We start from the raw sequence: 20,291 nt of genomic DNA, 5'->3' as shown, positions 1-20,291 counted from the left end.
ATGAAATGGTTTCTGTATGTAAACCATGTGTCATTTCATGTCGGGTTTTGTAATAATTTTACAGAAGCTGGCAATTGATTTAGCGGCTATTATGCTATGTAGAACTCCATGAAATATATATATATGTCTCAATGACATATATATATATATATATATATATATATATATATATATATATATATACACACACAGTTAGGTCCATATATATTTGGACAGAGACATTTATCTAATTTTGCTTCTAGACATTACCACAATGAATTTTAAACAAAACAATTCAGATGCAGTTGAAGTTCAGACTTTCAGCTTTCATTTGAGGGTATCCACTTTAAAATTGGATGAAGGGTTTAGGAGTTTCAGCTCCTTAACATGTGCCACCCTGTTTTTAAAGGGACCAAAAGTAATTGGACAGATTAAATAATTGTAAATAAAATGTTCATTTCTAGTACTTGGTTGAAAACCCTTTGTTGGCAATGACTTCCTGAAGTCTTGAACTCATGGACATCACCAGACACTGTGTTTCCTCCTTTTTGATGCTCTGCCAGGCCTTCACTGCGATGGTTTTCGGTTGCTGTTTGTTTGTGGGCCTTTCTGTCTGAAGTTTAGTCTTTAACAAGTGAAATGCATGCACAGTTGGGTTGAGATCAGGCGACTGACTTGGCCATTCAAGAATATTCCACTTCTTTGCTTTAATAAACTCCTGGGTTGCTTTGGCTTTATGTTTTGGGTCATTGTCCATCTGTAGTGTGAAACGACGAGCAACCAGTTTGGCTGCATTTGGCTGGATCTGAGCACACTGTATGGCTCTGAATACCTCAGAATTCATTCGGCTGCTTCTGTCCTGTGTCACATCATCAATAAACACTAGTGACCCAGTGCCACTGGCAGCCATGCATGCCCAAGCCATCACACGGCTCCGCCGTGTTTTACAGATGATGTGGTATGCTTTGAATCATGAGCTGTACCACGCCTTCGCCAAACTTTTCTCTTTCCATCATTCTGGGAGAGGTTGATATCTTGGTTTCATCTGTCCAAAGAATGTTCTTTCAGAACTGTGCTGGCTTTTTTAGATGTTTTTTAGCAAAGTCCAGTCTAGCCTTTTGATTCTTGATGCTTATGAGTGGCTTGCTCCGTGCAGTGAACCCTCTGTATTTACTTTCATGCAGTCTTCTCTTTATGGTAGATTTGGATATTGATACGCCTACCTCCTGGAGAGTGTTGTTCACTTGGTTGGCTGTTGTGAAGGGTTTTCTCTTTACCATGGAGATTATTCTGCAATCATCCACCACTGTTGTCTTCCGTGGGCGCCCAGGTCTTTTTGCATTGGTGAGTTCACCAGTGCTTTCTTTCTTTCTCAGGATCTACCAAACTGTAGATTTTGCCACTCCTAATGTTGCAGCAATTTCTCGGATGGGTTTTTTCTGTTTTTGCAGCTTAATGATGGCTTTTTTCACCTGCATGAAGAGCTCCTTTGACCGCTTGTTTCCTTCACAGCAAAACCTTCCAAATGCAAGCACCACACCTCAAATCAACTCCAGGCCTTTTATTTGCTTAATTGAGAATGTCATAACGAAGGGATTGCCCACACCTGTCCACAAAATAGCCTTGGAGTCAATTGTCCAATTACTTTTGGTCCCTTTAAAAACAGGGTGGCACATGTTAAGGAGCTGAAACTCCTTAACCCTTCATCCAATTTTAATGTGGATACCCTCAAATGAAAGCTGAAAGTCTGAACTTCAACTGCATCTGAATTGTTTTGTTTAAAATTCATTGTGGTAATGTCTAGAACCAAAATTAGAAAAATGTTGTCTCTGCCCAAATATAAAAGGACCTAACTGTATATTCTCTGTGTGTATATATCTATTCTTTCAATTCTTTATTAAACATGTCAGTGTGATTTTACTGTATCGCAAAATGAATTGCCGGTTTTTGTTAAAGGACACCGGTGCGCATTTCTCACAAGTCACACATCTGGTCCATGTGTAATCCGTAGTTTTCTCGCCCCCATAGACTTGCATTAGTGTATTAGGGGCGTAATACGCTGACAATCGCAGCATGCTGTGATTTTCTCAGCCCGTATAATATGGCCGAGAAAAAAATCAGCTGATGGGAGCTGCCCTATAGATTAACATTGGTCCACGTGCAATGCGTTGTTTTTGCTCATAGCACTCGTCCGTATTTCTCGCTAGTGTGACTCCGGCCTAACTGTGAAGAATATTTCCTGTAATATCAAAGGCCTCATTTAGATGTCAGCGTTTTTCACGTACACAAAAAGAAATTGGCACTGTGGCCTTAAGTTTTTATATCTGTTGTCATCAGAGTTTAGTCAGTGATTTTCACACATGATTAAATAAATTACAAAGCTTCTCCTATACTTTGCAATGTTAAACACAGATGGCACATAGATGTCATCAGTGTGCTGTACTTGTTTTTCCACTGACCTACAGTCATGGCCAAAAGTTTTGAGAATGACACAAATATTAATTTTTACAAAGTCTACTGCTTCATTTTTTCTAATGGAAATTTGCATATACTCCAGAATGTTACAAAGAGTGATCAGCTTAACAGCAATTACTTGCAAAGTCAATATTTGCCTAGAAAATGAACTTTATCCCCCAAAACACATTTCAACATCATTGCAGCCCTGCCTTAAAAGGACCAGCTAACATCGTTTCAGTGATTGCTCCATTAACACAGGTGTGGGTGTTGATGAGGACAGGGCTGGAGATCAATCTGTCATGATTAAGTAAGAATGACACCACTGGACACTTTAAAAGGAGGCTGGTGCTTGGCATCATTGTTTCTCTTCTGTTAACCATGGTTATCTCTAAAGAAACACGTGCAGTCATCATTGCACTGCACAAAAATGGCCTAACAGGGAAGAGTATCGCAGCTAGAAAGATTGCACCTCAGTCAACAATCTATCGCATCATCAAGAACTTCAAGGAGAGAGGTTCCCTTGTTGCCAAAAAGGCTCCAGGGCACCCAAAAAGACCAGCAAGCGCCAGGACCGTCTCTTAAAAGTGTTTCAGCTGCGGGATCAGCCACCAGCAGTGCAGAGCTTGCTCAGGAGTGGCAGCAGGCAGGTGTGAGTGCATCTGCACGCACTGTGAGGCGGAGACTCTTGGAGCAAGCCCTGGTCTCAAGGAGGGCAGCAAAGAAGCCACTTCTCTCCAGGAAAAACATCATGGACAGACTGATATTCTGCAAGAGGTACAGGGAGTGGACTGCTGAGGACTGGGGTAAAGTCATTTTCTCTGATGAATCCCCTTTTTGATTGTTTGGGACATCTGGAAAACGGCTTAGTCGGAGAAGACCAGGTGAGCGCTACCACCAGTCTTGTCTCATGCCAACTGTCAAGCATCCTGAAACCATTCATGTGTGGGGTTGCTTCTCAGCCAAGGGAATGGGCTCTCTCTCAGTCTTGCCTAAAAACACAGCCATGAATAAAGAATGGTACCAGAATGTCCTCCAAGAGTAACTTCTCCCAACCGTCCAAGAGCAGTTTGGCGATCAACAATGCCTTTTTCAACATGATGGAGCACCTTGCCATAAAGCAAAGGTGATAACTAAATGGCTCAGGGAACAAAACATAGAGATTTTGGGACCATGGCCTGGAAACTCCCCAGATCTTAATCCCATTGAGAACTTGTGGTCAATCATCAAGAGACGGGTGGACAAACAAAAACCTTCAAATTCAGACAAAATAAAAGCATTGATTTTGCAAGAATGGACTGCTATCAGTCAGGATTTGATCCAGAAGTTGATTGAGAGCATGCCAGGGAGAATTGCTGAGGTCCTGAAGAAGAAGGGTCAACACTGCATATATTGACTTGCTGCATTAACTCATTCTGTCAATATAACCTTTTGCTACTCATAATATGATTGCAATTATATTTCTTTATGCGATAAAAACATCTGACAAACACACATAAAAACCAGCGGCCAGCAGATCATGTGAAAAAATAATATTTGTGTCATTCTCAAAACTTTTGGCCATGACTGTACAGACTTGTTTTGGTACTTTTCATTAACTGAAAATTGCAAATTATGATTACAGAACAACCACAAGACAGATTTCATTAATTAAAGGGAAGGTGCCGTGTTTTTTCATAATTTAATGTAAAAAAGAAAATAGTATAAAAAGATATTGTCCCCTAAGCTTGACTCAGTGGTGTGTATGGATTTTTTTTTTCTGTAGTAATGCAGCCACTGGGGGCTGCCATCTTACCTCTCTGGCTGCTGAACGACACTTTCCATGCTCATTTACGGCAGTCCCTGGGCATAAGAGACAAATAGTCGGCTGCCGACCCGATCTCTTTCATTGCAGCTGCATCAGGAGTGAACTGGCCACGCCTCTGTGGGCAGCTCAGTTCACAGCTGTAGGTGTGGCCAGGCGCCATCTTATTAGAGCCCAGTGCTTTCCTTTTAGCTGCATTTACACTCTATTGCAAGCCCTGGATGCTGGATGCAGGGCTTGGATGTTCACTCTGCACATACCAGCTGTAGGAGAGGAACCAGGACGAGCTCCTGGACACCAAGCTGCTCTTTCCAAAACACACGGCCAGCTGCTGCCCCTGCTCTTGCAAAATATAGGAGGAGCTGCTCCCTGCTGTTTCAAAACACTTGGCAATCTGCTGGACATTTAATCCTCTCCTGTGTGATACAGACTGCTGAGCACTGTATCTAATCCTCTCCTGTGTGATACTGTGTGCTGAGCCGTGTATCTAATCCTATCCTGTGTGATACTGACTGCTGAGCCGAGTATCTAATCCTATCCTGTGTGATACTGTCTGCTGAGCCATGTATCTAATCCTCTCCTGTGTGATACTGACAGCTGAGCTGTGTATCTAATCCTATCCTGTGTGATACTGACTGCTGAGCCGTGTATCTAATCCTCTCCTGTGTGATACTGACTGCTGAGCTCTGTATCTAATCCTCTCCTGTGTGATACTGACTGCTGAGCTGCGTGTCTAATCCTCTCCTGTGTGATACTGACTGCTGAGCTGTGTATCTAATCCTCTCCTGTGTGATACTGACTGCTGAGCTGTGTATCTAATCCTATCCTGTGTGATACTGACTGCTGAGCCATGTATCTAATCCTATCCTGTGTGATACTGCTCTCCTGAAATACTCTGTGCTGCTGTCACCCTGCTCCTCCACCATATATCTCCCTCTGTTCCCCCCATAGACCAGTACACTGCTCTCCTGAAATACTCTGTGCTGCTGTCACCCTGCTCCTCCGCCATATATCTCCCTCTGTGACCTCCCCCATAGACCAGCACACTGCTCTCCTGAAATACTCTTTGCTGCTGTCACCCTACTCCCAGAATCCTTGCTGCCTGCCATCCTCGGTGACCGAAGACCCCATTCCTCTCCTCAGATCCTGTCCTGGCGATGTGTGAAAGCGAGGCGACAGGGGCCTGATATATGGTGGAAGGAGCAGGGTGACAGCAGCACAGAGTATTTCAGGAGAGAAGTGTGCTGGTCTATGGGGGGCACCCTGTTCGGTGCCAGGAATTGTACATAGAGCGCTGTGTTTTATACACATGAATGGACCATCTACTTGTCTGCTCCACAGAAATCCAGGAAACATTTCTGCTGATTGATGACCTGTTCTGATCCAGACTTTGCATGCAAAGACCGTCAGTAACTTTGCAGGCCCCATCAAAATGGCTGCTCACTGTGTTCCTAGATGTAATCCTCTCTTTTCTCTTAGCAAACACCCAGAAGGGGAGGAGAGGAGTGACATCACACCCATGTCAGCAGATTCCGCCCATAATTACTGCAGGGCAGTAATGTGAGCTAGTTGTACACTAGGTTTTTGTGCCAAATTTCAGTAGCTGCTCCCCCTAGTGTTAACAAGTGGAAATGCCAAACTTTTTAAAATTATTTTTCATATTTTACAAAATTAAAAACAAATGATAATATTTTTTAAGAAAATGTAAATAATTCTTCACATTTTTTCAACTGCTGAAAAAAAAAATTTTGGATGGCACCTTCCCTTTAAGATATAATTTTAATCAGTATAACAGCGCCTACCTGACAGTGTCTGTAGTTTACGGAGCAAAATTCTGCTGATAGGTTCCCTTCTCTTTAAACACCCAAAAGGAAAAAATAAACACCATATTTGCTAGTTTTAGGTCACTGTACTTTATAAAGACAGCTCAGTATGCAAAAAACAAGCCCTCATTCAGGTACATTGTCCAAAAACTAAAAAAAAAAAAAGTTACAGGTTTTTGGCAGCATAAAGAAAAAATGTTTAATAGTTTCTGGGCTTTTTTTTTTGGATCTAAAATGTGAAAAAAAATCTTGAACTATGGTTTCACCATAATCATGGCTTGGAGGATAATATTGCCAGGACGTTTTTCCTGCAAAATGAATGTTATAGTATCAAAAATCCCTAAACAATTTGTAAACAATGCATCAGATCCCAAAAGAACATCAGAACTGGGTTTGTCAGGACTCAGGAGTAGTGAGGGACGTACACCTGGATGTGCGGGTCCAGCGGATGCAGCCGAACAGTTAAAATGTTTGGCTTGGGTACCAGAACAGACTCCATTAAGATTAATAGGGGGCTCTAACATCCACTGTTTGCCTCACTGTTATCTGCATGACAGCACAGCAAACACTGACTCTGATCGTTGGTAAGATCATTACCACCGGTCAGAGAGCTGCAGTTCCCACGCTGTCAGATGACAGCGTGAGCCAGCAGCTGTGACAGGAGGTAAAAAGTTTAGTCGGGCTGACGAGTGTACTATTGCCATCAGCCTATGCCTGATGACACTTATAACAGCAAGAGAAGGCGGTGGCTGATGGGAGTGGGAGTAATCATCAGCTGGCGCCAGAGCTATAAATAAATTCACAAAAATGGTGCATGTTCCCCTCTATCTTTGATAACCAGTATAGCAAAACTGATAGCTGTGGGCTGAAACTCTCAGCTGTCAGCTTTATCATGGCTGGTTATTAAAAATAGAGGGGTCCCCACACTATTTTTTAAAAATTATTTAAATAAATAATTAAAAAAACAGCGTGGGGTTAACTCCATTTTGACAACTTGCCAAGCTAAAGCAGACAGCTGGGCGCTAGTATTCTCAGGCTGGTAGTACTCCCATCAGCTGATGCCTGTGACTGGAGGTAAACTTTTTACAGCTGCTGGCTCAGAACCACGGCGATCTGACCTGCACTAATAATATTATCGCTGATCAGAGACGCCATTGTTTTTTGCACTGTCATGCAGATGACAGTGTCAGAAACGCACAATGTTCAGGGTGCCAAACCCTAACAATAACACAGACTTCCTGGAGAAGTCTGTGTTCGGGCTCCATGCCCAAACAGTAAATGTTTGCTGCTGACCCCGAAATTTACACTTTGGGTTTGCCTATCTCTACCCAGGAGTGTCATTTGAAGCAAGAAGCAGAGCCCAATGATGAAGTACTAACATAATGTGGATGCTAAACTACCTAGGAGAGTGACATCAGGGGTGTGCTTTGGTTACTGTAGTAACTCAACGCACACAGGATCAGGGGGAACCATGCATCAGGGAAGGAGGATGGAAAGCCCGGTCCTGGAGCAGGAACAAGGGATTAAAGGGTACCTGTCTCTTTTTTTTACCACTATACGATTCTATGATTCTATAAGATGCGACCACTGCCTTTGAGGGCTTATCTACAGCATTCTATAATGCTGTAGATAAGCCCCCGGTCCGACCTGAAAGATAAGAAAAATAACTTTTATTATACTCACTCGGGGGGGACGGTCCGATGCGGTCCGGTCCAATGGGCATTGCAGGTCCTCCTGCTTGCTTCGTGTCGCGCTCCTGCACAGGTGTATTGATCTACCCTGTTGAGGGCAGAGCAAAGTACTGCAGTGCGCAGGCGCTGGGCCTTTCTAACCTTTCCCGGCGCCTGAGCACTGCAGTACTTTGCTCTGCCCTCAACAGGGTAGATCAATACACCTGTGCAGGAGCACGACATGAAGCAAGCAGGAGGACAACATCGCATGAAGATGGGAGGAGCCGGATCTGGACCTGCGACACCCATCAGACCGCTCCCCCGGGTGAGTATAATAAAACTTATTTTTCATATCTTGCAGGTCGGACCGGGGGCTTATCTATAGCATTATAGAATGCTGTAGATAAGCCAAGAAAGGCAGTGGCTGCATCTTATAGCGGCATAAAGAGGTGACAGGTTCCCTTTAACACCGACATTTAGTACTTTCCAGTGAGTGGCACATTATCCAAATATAGCTGACATACTGCCACGACAGCATTAATTAAATCATATTTAGCCTAACACGATTTTGTTTAAAATGTGCAAAAACCAAGCCCACACGCTGCTCCATTGACAGAAACATAAAAAGGTTATAGTGACTCTTGAAATGCAGCAACATAAAAACAATTTTGTGCAGACGAAATAAAACATGAAGAAACTATTTGGTTATTGGCAAATTCATAAAGACCAATAGTGAAAAAGGTAACACATTTATGCTTTACAATGCTTATTGGAAAAGCAATGATGTAATTAATTTTTTTTAATACCCCATCCAAAAAAAGTTAAAAAAAAAGTTACTTGTGTCATATTTCGTCTAAATGTTGCCATGTGAGAATACAACTCATCCTTCACAAAACAAGCTCTCATGCAGCTGCTCCAATTGAAAGATAAAATGCGGCTGAGATGCACAAACAAAAATAATTATCCTCCTTTGACATGTTCGTATATAACATATCGAAACGACAGTAAGGGCTCTTTCAGACATCCGTATTTCTAGTGCGAATTCTACCCATGTTTTTCACAAATAGAATTTATACCTCTTATAGTCTATGGGGCAGTTTACCGTGTATTTTTGCTGACCGAGTCGTACGCACTTAATTTTCCTGCTTTAATCCAAATCTCGGATCAATATCACCAGTTCAAGTCTATCAGTCTGGTTTTCATGGAGCGTTTTACATGAGAATATTGTGAAACCGACGTTATTTTTTTTTCTTTGAGAAAAACTGATACTCTGACCAATCTGATGACATCTTTATGAGACTTAACAGTTACAAATCATAACAATGTAAAGGGAAGCTATAATTAGAAAATGACCTATCATTTAATTTAGGTTTTTGTGGCACATGTATTTTTAAAAAAGTTTTGGCAGCTTTTTTTTCTTCAAATCACGATCTTTATTTATTGTTTTTAAGTTAGTAATCTTGTGATTTTCACATTGGTTACTAGGGTTTATTCTAGAGTCATACTTCATGTTCTTTGAGGAAGAGTGTTCAACATGCTTCCTTATCCACTGTGACAGGATTACAGTGACTGGTAACAGCTCCATACACAGTTATTAAGAAAAGATCCCCAGTCACAATAGGTGATGTCCCTACTGACCCTGATCACCCTCAATTTGCAATGACCTCTGCACAGGCTCATTATGCACTTAAATACAAAAGATAAGGTCAGTGTCTGTTCATTGTGGCTATATACATGTGTTGTTTCCTGAAACAATAGGAAGTTAGAGTGTAAAAATGAAGCGCTAGTCGCTAATTTTAAAATTGCAGGATTTCTATTTTTTATTTTTAATACTGTAAGTGATATGATAGGCTACTTTCACACTTGCGTTCCTTGGAGCTGCGTCGGGCTGCGCATGGCCACCGCTCAGCTCCGCCCACGGCCGCGCCTCCTCAGGTCAGCTCCGCCTATGGGCGCGTGACGCTGCATGCAGCCTGTGTACCATATCTTTAGCATTGAGCATGCAGGCCGTGTGCAGGTATGCATTTGCCGACGCATGCATCCTTTTTGACACTGCACCGACCTGCGCCAAACACACCGTGTTGCATTTTGGTGTGCTCGGCGCAGCGTCAAAAGGACGCATGCGCCGGGAAACGCATACCTGCGCACGGCCTGCTTACCCAATGCTAAAGATAGGGTACGCAGGCTGCATGCAGCGTCATGCGCCCATAGGGGGAGCTGACCTGAGGAGGCGCGGCCTTGGGCAGAGCTTAGCGGCGGCCATGCGCAGCCCCACGCAGCTCCAAGGAACGCAAGTGTGAAAGTAGCCTAAAAAGAAAAAAACATTGTAAGAAAAAATACATTTAGCACAAAAACCTGAATTAAGCAATAGGTAATTTTCTGATTATAGCCTTCTTTTAAAAGAACAAAAAGGAGACAGCTACTAAACTCTCAATTTCCTTATACATTATTTCCATTTATCTTACTTTTACTAAATGTAGCAGCATAATATTAGAGATCAAAATAAAAGCCCCCAGAAATATATTCTTTCATTTGCATATCCATTATATTAATACATCTTAAAAAAATACAGGTAGTGCTATAGTAATTGTTGCTCGAGGATGCTATAGCAAGTGACATGCAAATTCCCTGTCACATACGTGATAAAGGTTTATAGATTAGGTTATTACGCAAAATGAGTTATGTTCAGAAATGTAATGCTTTTGCCCTAGAATAGGTTTTGCCTCCTGTTTTATTTTGCATGTCACATAGACAGTGCTATAGTTACTAAAACAAGTGATAAAATCATTTTGCCCACAGCTACTTGGTTGGAAATAGGCTTATAATTATTTAATTTGCTTTTATATAGAAAATTACACAAATCACTGAATAGTGATGACAAAAAGGAATTCAGCAAGTATTCAAAGGCACCAGCTTCCTGCAACCGACTGAAATCCCTCTTCTGCCATAGGTGAGCTTGTAGGTTCCTGAAATATTTCTGTACATTGTGAACATGGAAATATTTGTGTAACACTAAGCTATTTATTTATATTTTATTGAAATGTGTATAGGGATGTGTACTATACCACAATAACAGTGGCCACCACCAAGTCTAAATTTAGGCTGGAGCTACCACATCGACAAAGCAAAAGACTGTTGTAGTCAACAAGCAAGTTGCAAATGTCTGACTTGCTATTTAGGGTTGCAGTGCTACTCCGCAGGCATGCATTATGCTGCAATTAGTGATGAGAGAGCACTAAAATGCTTGGGTGCTTGTTTCGATTAACGAGTATAATGGGAGTCAATGAGAAACTCTAGCATTTTTCCGGTGGACCCTCCCAGGAGGTCTTGGGGGGGGGGGGGGGGGGGGGGAGTAAAATTGTTGAAATAGATGGAAAAAGTGCTCAAATGGAATAGGAATAGCATGGAGAAGATGCCTGAACACATCTCTAACTCTGAGGTCGCTTCTGGGAACAACGTTCTTAGAATATTCCACTACTTTTTCGGACTGGTAATAAAACATACAAACCCAAAACAAATATGGATTTTACAGGAAAAAAATGTTAGGAAACATTATTTCCTGAATAATAACTTGTATATAAGACAAAAGAAAAAAATGCCTCCTCCACCCCTTTAGGCTATGTTCACATATAGCATTTATGAACTTTCTCATTGCTTTCAATGGTGAAAAAAAAACATGTACTGGTAAAAGTAATTTTAATATTTTACTACCTTATCTGGCATGTGAGACACATACTGTTTAATTTATAAAGGAGGGACTCAAACTCACCATGCTCATGCAGACAATGCAAGAACTGGCAAAAATTAGAAGGAGGAAGGACTCTGATACACCCTGTATTAGACATATAGGAAGGCCTAATACACAATCTTTTAAAATTCTTAGGTACTGTGATTCCTACACTCATAAAGCAAGTGCACTATGTGCAAGGGCTGACAAAACTTAGAAGGAGGCTTTCCGATGCACGCTGGGAGACATGCAGGTGAGGGCCTCCGACGCATAGACATATAGAGGAGGGACTCTGATTCAATTATGTTACAATTTTAAAAAGATTCTGACTGCGAAACTAGGAAAGCTTATGCAGTCAATGCCAGGCCTAGCTAAACTCACAAGGAGGCATTACAATGCAGCCAACAAGACTCGTAGAGGGGGGACTCTGAATACATTTTGGAAAAATTTTTAAAAAAGATTGTGACTCTGAGACTGGTTAATATCTGCCATCCACCAACCAATGCACTATGTGCAATGCCTGACAAATAATAGAAGTAAGACATGCAGGTGAGGGCCTCAGAAAACCTTTTTTTTTTTTTTCTAAGGAGTGGAACTTCTAGATTGGTAAAGTCAACGTGCAAGGCCTGCCAAAAATTAGAAGGAGGGACAGCAATACACCCTGGAAGACACATAGAGGAGGGACTCTGATTCACTTTTGGTACAAAACTTTTGACTCCAAACTGGGTAAGTCCAAGCACTCAGTGGAGGCCTAGCTAAAATTAGAAGGACTCAGGAGGCATGGCAATACAATCAGCAACAGATGTAGAAGGGGGGCCTCAGACTGATCAGACTAAATTTTGGGACAATTTTAAAAAGGTCGTTAATTGGATTGCATTCTTTTGATAATTTCTGTCTGCACATGACCAAAAAGAGGCAGAATTGGGCAATGAATGCATGGAAAGAAGGCCTCGTGCTTTGGACTATGCAAGAGTCCAAAACAAAAAAAGATGGTAGGACATGCCTCCAAAAGAATGTTTTCTCAAGTCAGGAAACTGACCTCATCTAGATCCATATAAATGTTCAAATAAAAAGTCACAGAGTTAATGAGAAGAACTACCCAAAATAAAGAAGAAGCAAAGAATTTGCATCTGTTAAAAGTAAAGATGCTGCTAACACTTTAGGATTGTTTATGAAAAAAAAATTATGAAAAATTTAGTAAAATGCCAGTAAAACAGATTCTTTAAATTCATTGCAACATTGTAAACTGATGTGCCAGAAAATGAAAGAAATACCACTGTGGTTTGAAAATTTCCTCCTCTCAGTCTAGTGCACAGAGCCAGCACATAGAGGCTGTTTTAGAATTCCACCCACAGAGCCTGACACTATCCCTTCATTCGAGTCATGTCCAGTCCCTAGGCTAGTTAGAGCACAATGATGGCGCCACCATTGATATGGAGCTTAAACTGGACCTCCAAAAATTATGAATGAGAATATTAAAACCAGTGGGGACTCCTACACTCCTAAAGCCTATGCACTTAATGCAAGTCCTAGGAAATCTTTAATGGAGGGATGACAATACACATTGGAAGAGACGTAGATGAGGCCCTGAGGAATTTTTTTTTTACATTACTAAGGCTGGTTACACATTGCGTTAGGTGCCATCCATTTAACGGATCCGTTACTATGCGGCACTATCGCAATGTAATGGATCCGTTAACGCACCTATTGGCATCTATTATGGTAACGCATCCTAACGCATGTCCAAATTGGCATGCATTAGCGATGATGTGTTACTTTGTGACGCACCTTCAAATGCGGTCTACCGCATTTTCGGGTGCGTTAGGTCTGACGCACAGCGAACGGACGCGTTCGCTGTGCATAGACCTCTATTGCTAACGCATGCTAACGCAATACTATCATGCGTTAGCGCACGCATTAGCACAATCGGTCAAAAAAAGACAAAAAGGACATCTGCGTTAGCGTATCCGTTTAATGCATACGTTAAACGGATGGCACTAACGCGATGTGAACCTAGCCTAAGGAGTGGAAATCAGACTGTTAAAACGTATACACTATGTGCAAGGGATGCCAAAAATTAGAAGTTAACACTGCAATATACCATGGAAAAGACGTAGAGGAGAGCCTCAGAAAACATTGTTTTACCATTTGGAAGGAGTAAGACTCTTAGACTCGTAAAGCATATGCAATATGTGCAAGGGCTGCCAAAAATGAAAAGCAGGCACTGTGATACATCCTGGAATAGATGTAGAGGAGAGACTCAGAAAACATTGTCTTACCATTGAGACTCAGAGTGGTAAAGCCGATGCAGTATGTGCAAAGGCGGACAAAAATTAGAAAGAGGCTCTCTGATACACCCTGAGAGAAATGTAGTGGAGTGCCTTAGGAGACATTGCTTTACCATTGGTAAGGAGTGGCACTCCTAGAATGATAAAGTCGATGCACTATGTGCAAGGGCTGACAAAAAATGTACCCCTGGGGGTATACATATATCTATATGTAAGCAAACTTTAGAGAAAGGCCTCTAAAAATTGAACAGTAGGGCATCGGACACACCCTTGATAAATTAGCTGCAAGGGTCGGATCATGACCCTGTAGATATGGTGGAGGAAGAACATAAAACAATTATCAATTCCTTGGCAGCATATCGCCGTGGATTTTATCACGGACCTGCCTCGTTCCTCTAGCTGTACAGCTATCCTGGTGGTTGTGGATCAGTTCTCCACAATGGCTCATTTTGTTCCCCTACCTGGGCTACCGTCGGCACCTGAGCTAGCCAAAGTTTTTATTCATCAAATTTTCAGAATCCATGGATTCCCTCAGCGTATCGTGTCTGACCGAGGAGTTCAGTTTACTTCCCGATTCTGGAGACCACTCTGTATACTCATAGGCGTGTCTCTGGACTTCTCTTCTGCTTATCATCCGTAGACCAACGGGCAGGTGGAACGTGCCAATCAAGTTTTGACTTCTTACCTGCGTCATTTCTCCAATGCCCTTCATGACGACTGGGTCAGCCTTCTTCCCGAAGCTGAGTTTGCCTATAACAACCATCCCAGCGAGTCTTCCACCAAGTTGCCGTTTTTTGTTGTCTCTGGCTGACATCCTGGGGTGCCTCTCCCTGTGACCTCAGCCTCAGGAGTGCATGCAGCAGACAATATCTCCATGGAGTTTTCTAAAATCTGGAAGGAGACTGAGGAAGCACTCAAAAAAGCTGGTGGTCGAATGAAAAGGCATGCAGACAAGCGGTGGAGGGATCTCCCACCATATCGTCCTGGCAAAGTCTGGCTCTCGTCTAAATACATCCGACTGAAGATTCCCTCTTACAAACTTGGTCCTCGGTATATTGACCCCTTCGAGGTCCTGGAACGCATTAATGATGTGGCCTACAAGTTAAAGTTGCCTGTTTCACTCCGGATCCCGAATGCCTTCCATGTCTCTCTCCTCAAACCGGTAGTTCTTTATCGGTACCATTCTGCATCCACCTCTGTGTCTCAGCCAATTGGTTCCAACAATGTTTTTTAGGTAAAGGATATTTTGGTAATGAAGAGAGTCAAGGATAAAACCCTCTTTCTTATTGATTGGAAAGGTTTTGGTCCACAGGAGAGATCGTGGGAGCCACAGGAGAACATTAATGCTCTTCGTGTTCTGGGGAGATTTCTGGCCAACCTCCGCAGTGGGGAGGGATAAGGGAGGGGGTACTGTCATGACTGCGGCAGCTGCCATGCTTGTCATGACTATGCTCGCAGCCGCCGTGCCCGCCCCGCCTCCTAATACTTACCACGCTGTTCCGGCAGCGCTGCGTCCAGCTGTTCCAGGGTCTCGGCATCTTCTGTTGTGAATTCTCTTGTTCAGAGCTGAAGCTCATTCTGGTGGATACTGAGAGTAGTGGAGCTGGCCAGGTGGATGGAAGTTCCCCACCTGACAGCGATAATTGGGAACCTGGGATTACTGCATGGGAGCATATAGTTGAGCTGGCTGCTCTTGAAGATTGCTGGTAATTTCCTCCTTGTGCATTTGGAGTTCTTTTGTCCCCTGCCTGATCAGCATTGTTCAGCTAAGTGATTCTTTTACTAATCCTTTGCATCTAATCTGGTTTTGCTTTTTTTTGCTTTCTGCTTTGTTGCTAGGGTTCAGCGTGCTCCCTGCTGGGGGCAGCGCTGGGTCCTGCTTCATATGTTGCAGCTTGTTCAGTCTCCTGTTATGTTAGTATCTTTTTGCTTTGCTTCCAGTTTATACCAGAGTGCTGATCTAGCGAGGGTGAGGTCGTGTGACCTCAGGTTTTTTGTATATCAGAAGTGTTGGACTTTTTTAGGGTTTTGTACGTGATTGCAGACAATATCTTTTCTGTCCTGTCCTGTCTAGACAGCTTGGGCCCCACCGTTGCTCAGTCTGTTCTCTGCCTGTGTTTGTGCCTCATCTTGTCTCACCGACAATATATGTTTGGGGGCTGTCTATTCCTTTGGGGATCTGCTCCAGGGCAGTTTAGATTTCACCTTTCTGTCTTTAGGCTTAGTTAGTTCTCCGGCTGTGACGAAGCATCTAGGGCATCGTAGGAACGCTCCACAGCTACTGCTAGTTGTGTGGATAGGATCAGGGGTCTGCAATCCACTTAGTTACCAACCTCTCTGGTCTTCTGGTGGCTTAGCCTGTTCCTGCCATCTTCCTCGGTGACCCATTCATAACAGTCTTCCCTCCGCTCTGTCGGCATCACGTCCGACGGCGTACCTGCGCATGCGTCTTAGGCTGTGGACGCGCACTCTGCTGGCCCTTTAATGTATCGCACCTGATCTGGACCATCTGCGGTCCAATCAGATGCTTTTGCTTGCTATATCAGGCCGCCCTCCCTTAAGGGAGGCACCTGATTATTGTGTGCACTCTCGTGTACTTAATCTAGGCTGTCTCTGCGGGTGCTAGCCCGCTGTTACTAATTAACCCTTTATTTGCTTCTGTCCTCAGCTCCCTTGTAACACAGCCTGTGGTTCCCGGTCCTCTACTGTCCTGATGGTCCTTCATCTCCTAGTCCTGTCCAGCGGTCCCTGTCCCTCTCTGTCCTGGTCCCTTTCCTGGTGTCACAGGGCCCACTCACCAGTACAACGAACCTGTTAGGCCTTCCAGGGCCCTATTCTCTAGCTTTCCCTATCCACTTTTGTCTCTCAGCTTCACTACAAGCCGTCCCTCTTGTTACCGACAGTCGCGGTACCTGACCCCTCGGGCCTGCCCCTAACAATCCTGGTATAGGGGTCGGTTCTACCTGTTATGCTCACCCGGGAAAGGGTCCACTCCTGGAAGCTAGCCCTTCCTAGATGTCACACTAGGCCACTCCAGGACCTTCATATGCTTCTTATGAATCCACTCCTTTGCTGCCTTGACTGTGTGCTTCGGATCATTATCATGCTGAAAGACTCATCCTCATTTCATCTTCAATGCCCTTGCTGATGAAAGGAGGTTTGCACTCAAAATCTCACGATACATGGCCTCATTCATTGTTTCATGTACACGGATCAGTCGTCCTGGTCCCTTTGCAGAGAAACAGCCCCAAAGCATGATGTTGCCGCCCCCATGCTTCACAGTAGGTATGGTGTCCTTTAGATGCAACTCAGCTTTCTGTCTCCTCCAAACACGACAAGATTTGTTTCTACCAAACAGTTCTACTTTGGTTTCATCAGAACATATGACAATCTCCCAATACTCTTCTGGATAATTCAAATGCTCTCTAGCAAACTTTAGATGGGCCCGGACATGTACTGGCTTAAGCAGGGGCACATGTCTGGCAATGCAGGATCTGAGTCCCTGGTGGCGTAATGTGTTACTAATGGTAGCCTTTGCGATGGTGGTCCCAGCTCTATGCAGGTCATTGACTAGGCCTCCCCATGTGGTTCTGGGATTTTTGCTCACAGTTCTTGTGATCATTTTGACCCCATGGGGTGAGATCTTGCATGGGGATCCTGATTGAGGGAGATTGTCAGTGGCCTTGTATGTCTTCCATTTTCTTATTATTACTCCCACAGTTGATTTCATCACATCAAGCTGGTTGCCTATTGCAGATTCAGTCTTCCCAGGCTGGTGCAGGGCTACAATTTTGTTTCTGGTGTACTTGGACAGCTCTATTGTCTTCACCATAGTGGAGTTTGGAGTGTGACTGAGGTTGTGGACAGGTGTCTTTTAAACTGATAAGTTCAAACAGGTGCCATTACTACAGGTAATGAATGGAGGACAGAGGAACCTCTTAAAGAAGAAGTTACAGGTCTGTGAGAGTCAGAAATCTTGCATGTTTTTAGGTGACCAAATACTTATTTTCCACCATCATTTGAAAAATAAATCTTGCCAAATCATACAAGGTGATTTTCTGGATTTGTTTTCTCATTTTGACTCTCATAGTTGTGGTCTACCTGTGATATCAATTACAGGCCTCTCTCATCTTTTTAAGTGGGAGAACTTGCACAATTGGTGGCTGACTGAATACTTTTTTCCTCACTGTACATTTAACCCCTTAGAGTGTCAGGGAGCAGACCATCAGCTCCACCACTCCTTCACTAGCGCTTGGGCAGGTCTCAAAGTAGTCGGTGAGGTGGCAGTTGCAAGCACTGCTGCAGCACTTCCAGACAGGCGGCAGCTGTAGGTGACTTTCTAAAATAGGCGCAAACGTGGCTTACCTTGACAAGTAGCTCCAGCAAGTCTTGGTATGCTTTCAGAAACCATGGAACCACTAAGTTGAGCACGTGGGCCAGGCACAGAACATGTGCCAGCTTGCAAAACTTCAGAGCCGCCACAAGGTTATGGCCATTATCGCACATGACCATGCCTGTTTGTGAGTTCAGCGGCGAGAGCCACAGATCGGTCTGGTCTGTAACACCTTTCAGCAACTTTGCGGCTGTGTGCTGTTTGTCACCTAAAGATATCAGTTTAATCAGAGCCTTTTGCTGTTTCACTGAGGCAGTGCTTTCAGCTTGAGACTGATGTGGATGCTAATTCTAACATGGGGAGTGAGAAGGAGGATGAAGGGGTGCAGTAACCAGCGTAGGAGGAAAGGAAAACCCCGATGGAACTAGTGCCCACAATTCTAGGTGTCGGTAGGATGTGTGATGTTCCAGAGTCCAACTCTGTCCCGGCCTCCACCAGGGCCACCCTGTGTGCCTTCAGGGAAATGTAGCTTTTCTGGCCACAAGATCCATGTGTCAGTGGTTAAGTGGACCTTCCCAGTAACTGAGTTGGTTAGGGCACAGGTGATGTTAAGGGACACCATGTTTGTGTAAGTCGAGGACAGCACACTGGGAAAAATAGTGGAGGTTGGAGAATGAGTACCGAATGACGGCCATCGCCAAGAGGTTGCGAAAAGTCTCTGTGTCCACAAGCCAAAACGTCAGTATTTCCAGGGCAAGCAGTCTGGCAATGTGGTCGTTAGTGTATGGGCCTGTCGTTGGGTGGCTTTGTATTTCTGTTTCCATTCCTGGGCTACGGACAGCTGAATGCTCTTCTGGGACAAGGAAGTGGACATGGTTGCTAATTTTGGTTGCATATCTACAGCGACAGCTGCAGGGCGGGAGGCATTCACGTCTGCTTTCTGGACAGGGGATTGGCTAGCACGTAGCACAGGGGAAGAGGCATCTGCGTAACCCGTAACTCTCTAAATGTGGGTCGCCCTCCCAGGGCCATGGGTTACTCGGTACCGGGCCGGTGTCAGGGGGAATGTGTCACAGCAGCGGTGACCCGGTCCATGGCCCTGGGCGCCCAAATCAATGGCGGTTGCGGTTTGTAGTGTAATAGTTCGTGACGCCACCCGTGGTATTCGGCAAGTGGGATGTTAGGCTGACGCTGCATGCAGATTTTCTAGGGCTGGTGGTGTGTTGCAGCATAGATGGTGTAGCTCCCCACAGGTGAAGCCGTAGCCCCAGGGCAGTGTAGTATTAATAGATGAGGAGAGACACAGGCGGTGTGGGAGCTGGTACCCAGATGTAGTGGTGCTGAGGGTGTAGGCGCGATAATGAATGGAGGACACCAGGGTCTGTAGTTCCAACGCTTTACTCACAGTCAGTAGGGCACACAGGTGCCTGCCTCCGTGCCGTGTCCTCCAGGGTCAGGGACTCAATCAACCCCCAGGCAAGATGGAAGGCTCCTCTCCAACACTCTGCCAACATGTACCTTTCTGAACGTCTCCTCTATTGCACCTTTAAGTGTGAAGATCTCCTAGCACTAAGTTACGCTGGAGTTCCTCCTTACAGATGTTCCTGTGTTCTCTACTCGTATGGCAGACAGCTGTAGCCTGCTTCGGGGACTCCCTTCTCCTGAGTCCTGGCTCTCTGTACAGATGCTGTTGTTCCCCAAGTCTTAGATGGGAGTAGTGCATCTACAGCCAACTACTCCACCGGTGTCTGCTGCAGAGCCATAAGTGTCCATACAACCTCGGGGACCGGGCCCCGGCCTTGCGCTGAGAACCTATAGGCAGGGTTCCTCTTCCAACCCACTTCTCCTCTGTGTTCTCTACTCCTTCGTTCCGTACTTGACTCTCTTTCTTATGGATGCTTAGGTTACAGTTCTACGTCTTTCTCTCCTTTCCCATGCCAGCTGGCTCAGGTCACTGAGGCAGCTGCAGCACTCCTTCCTCCATCCCTTCTTCCAGGGATCCCCACTCCTCTCTGAGTGGCTTCCTTCTCCTACTTTCCTAGGGGGACTGCTCTCGCAGACTGCCCCCCGCAGACTGACCTCCCGTCAGACTGACCTGTAATTCTAAACCTTCCCAGTCTTTTATGTGCCTTAACTCCACCCACCTCCCAGCACGTCCAGTGTTCCAAGCAGGGAACCACCAAAGGTGCTCTGCTACTCTCTAAGTACAGAGC

The 20,291-nt window shown here is 44.4% G+C and overlaps 1 protein-coding gene across 2 annotated transcripts in view; it reads left to right on the top strand.

Moving 5' to 3' along the window:
• Nucleotides 1-20,291, top strand: part of PHTF1 (putative homeodomain transcription factor 1) — a 196,844-nt gene that overhangs the window by 64,221 nt on the left and 112,332 nt on the right. For both annotated transcript variants that reach the window (XM_073587060.1, XM_073587059.1), the window contains exon 7: nucleotides 10,579-10,680. In XM_073587060.1, coding sequence (XP_073443161.1) covers nucleotides 10,579-10,680 — 102 coding nt within the window. The remainder of the gene's footprint in view (nucleotides 1-10,578; nucleotides 10,681-20,291) is intronic.

Source organism: Dendrobates tinctorius, unplaced genomic scaffold (genome assembly GCF_039654945.1).
Source record: "Dendrobates tinctorius isolate UK_male_01 unplaced genomic scaffold, ASM3965494v1 ptg000098l, whole genome shotgun sequence".
In the NCBI taxonomy this organism is placed as follows: domain Eukaryota; kingdom Metazoa; phylum Chordata; class Amphibia; order Anura; family Dendrobatidae; genus Dendrobates; species Dendrobates tinctorius.
Note: the sequence above shows the minus strand (reverse complement) of the source record. Positions and strands in the feature narration are given on the sequence as shown.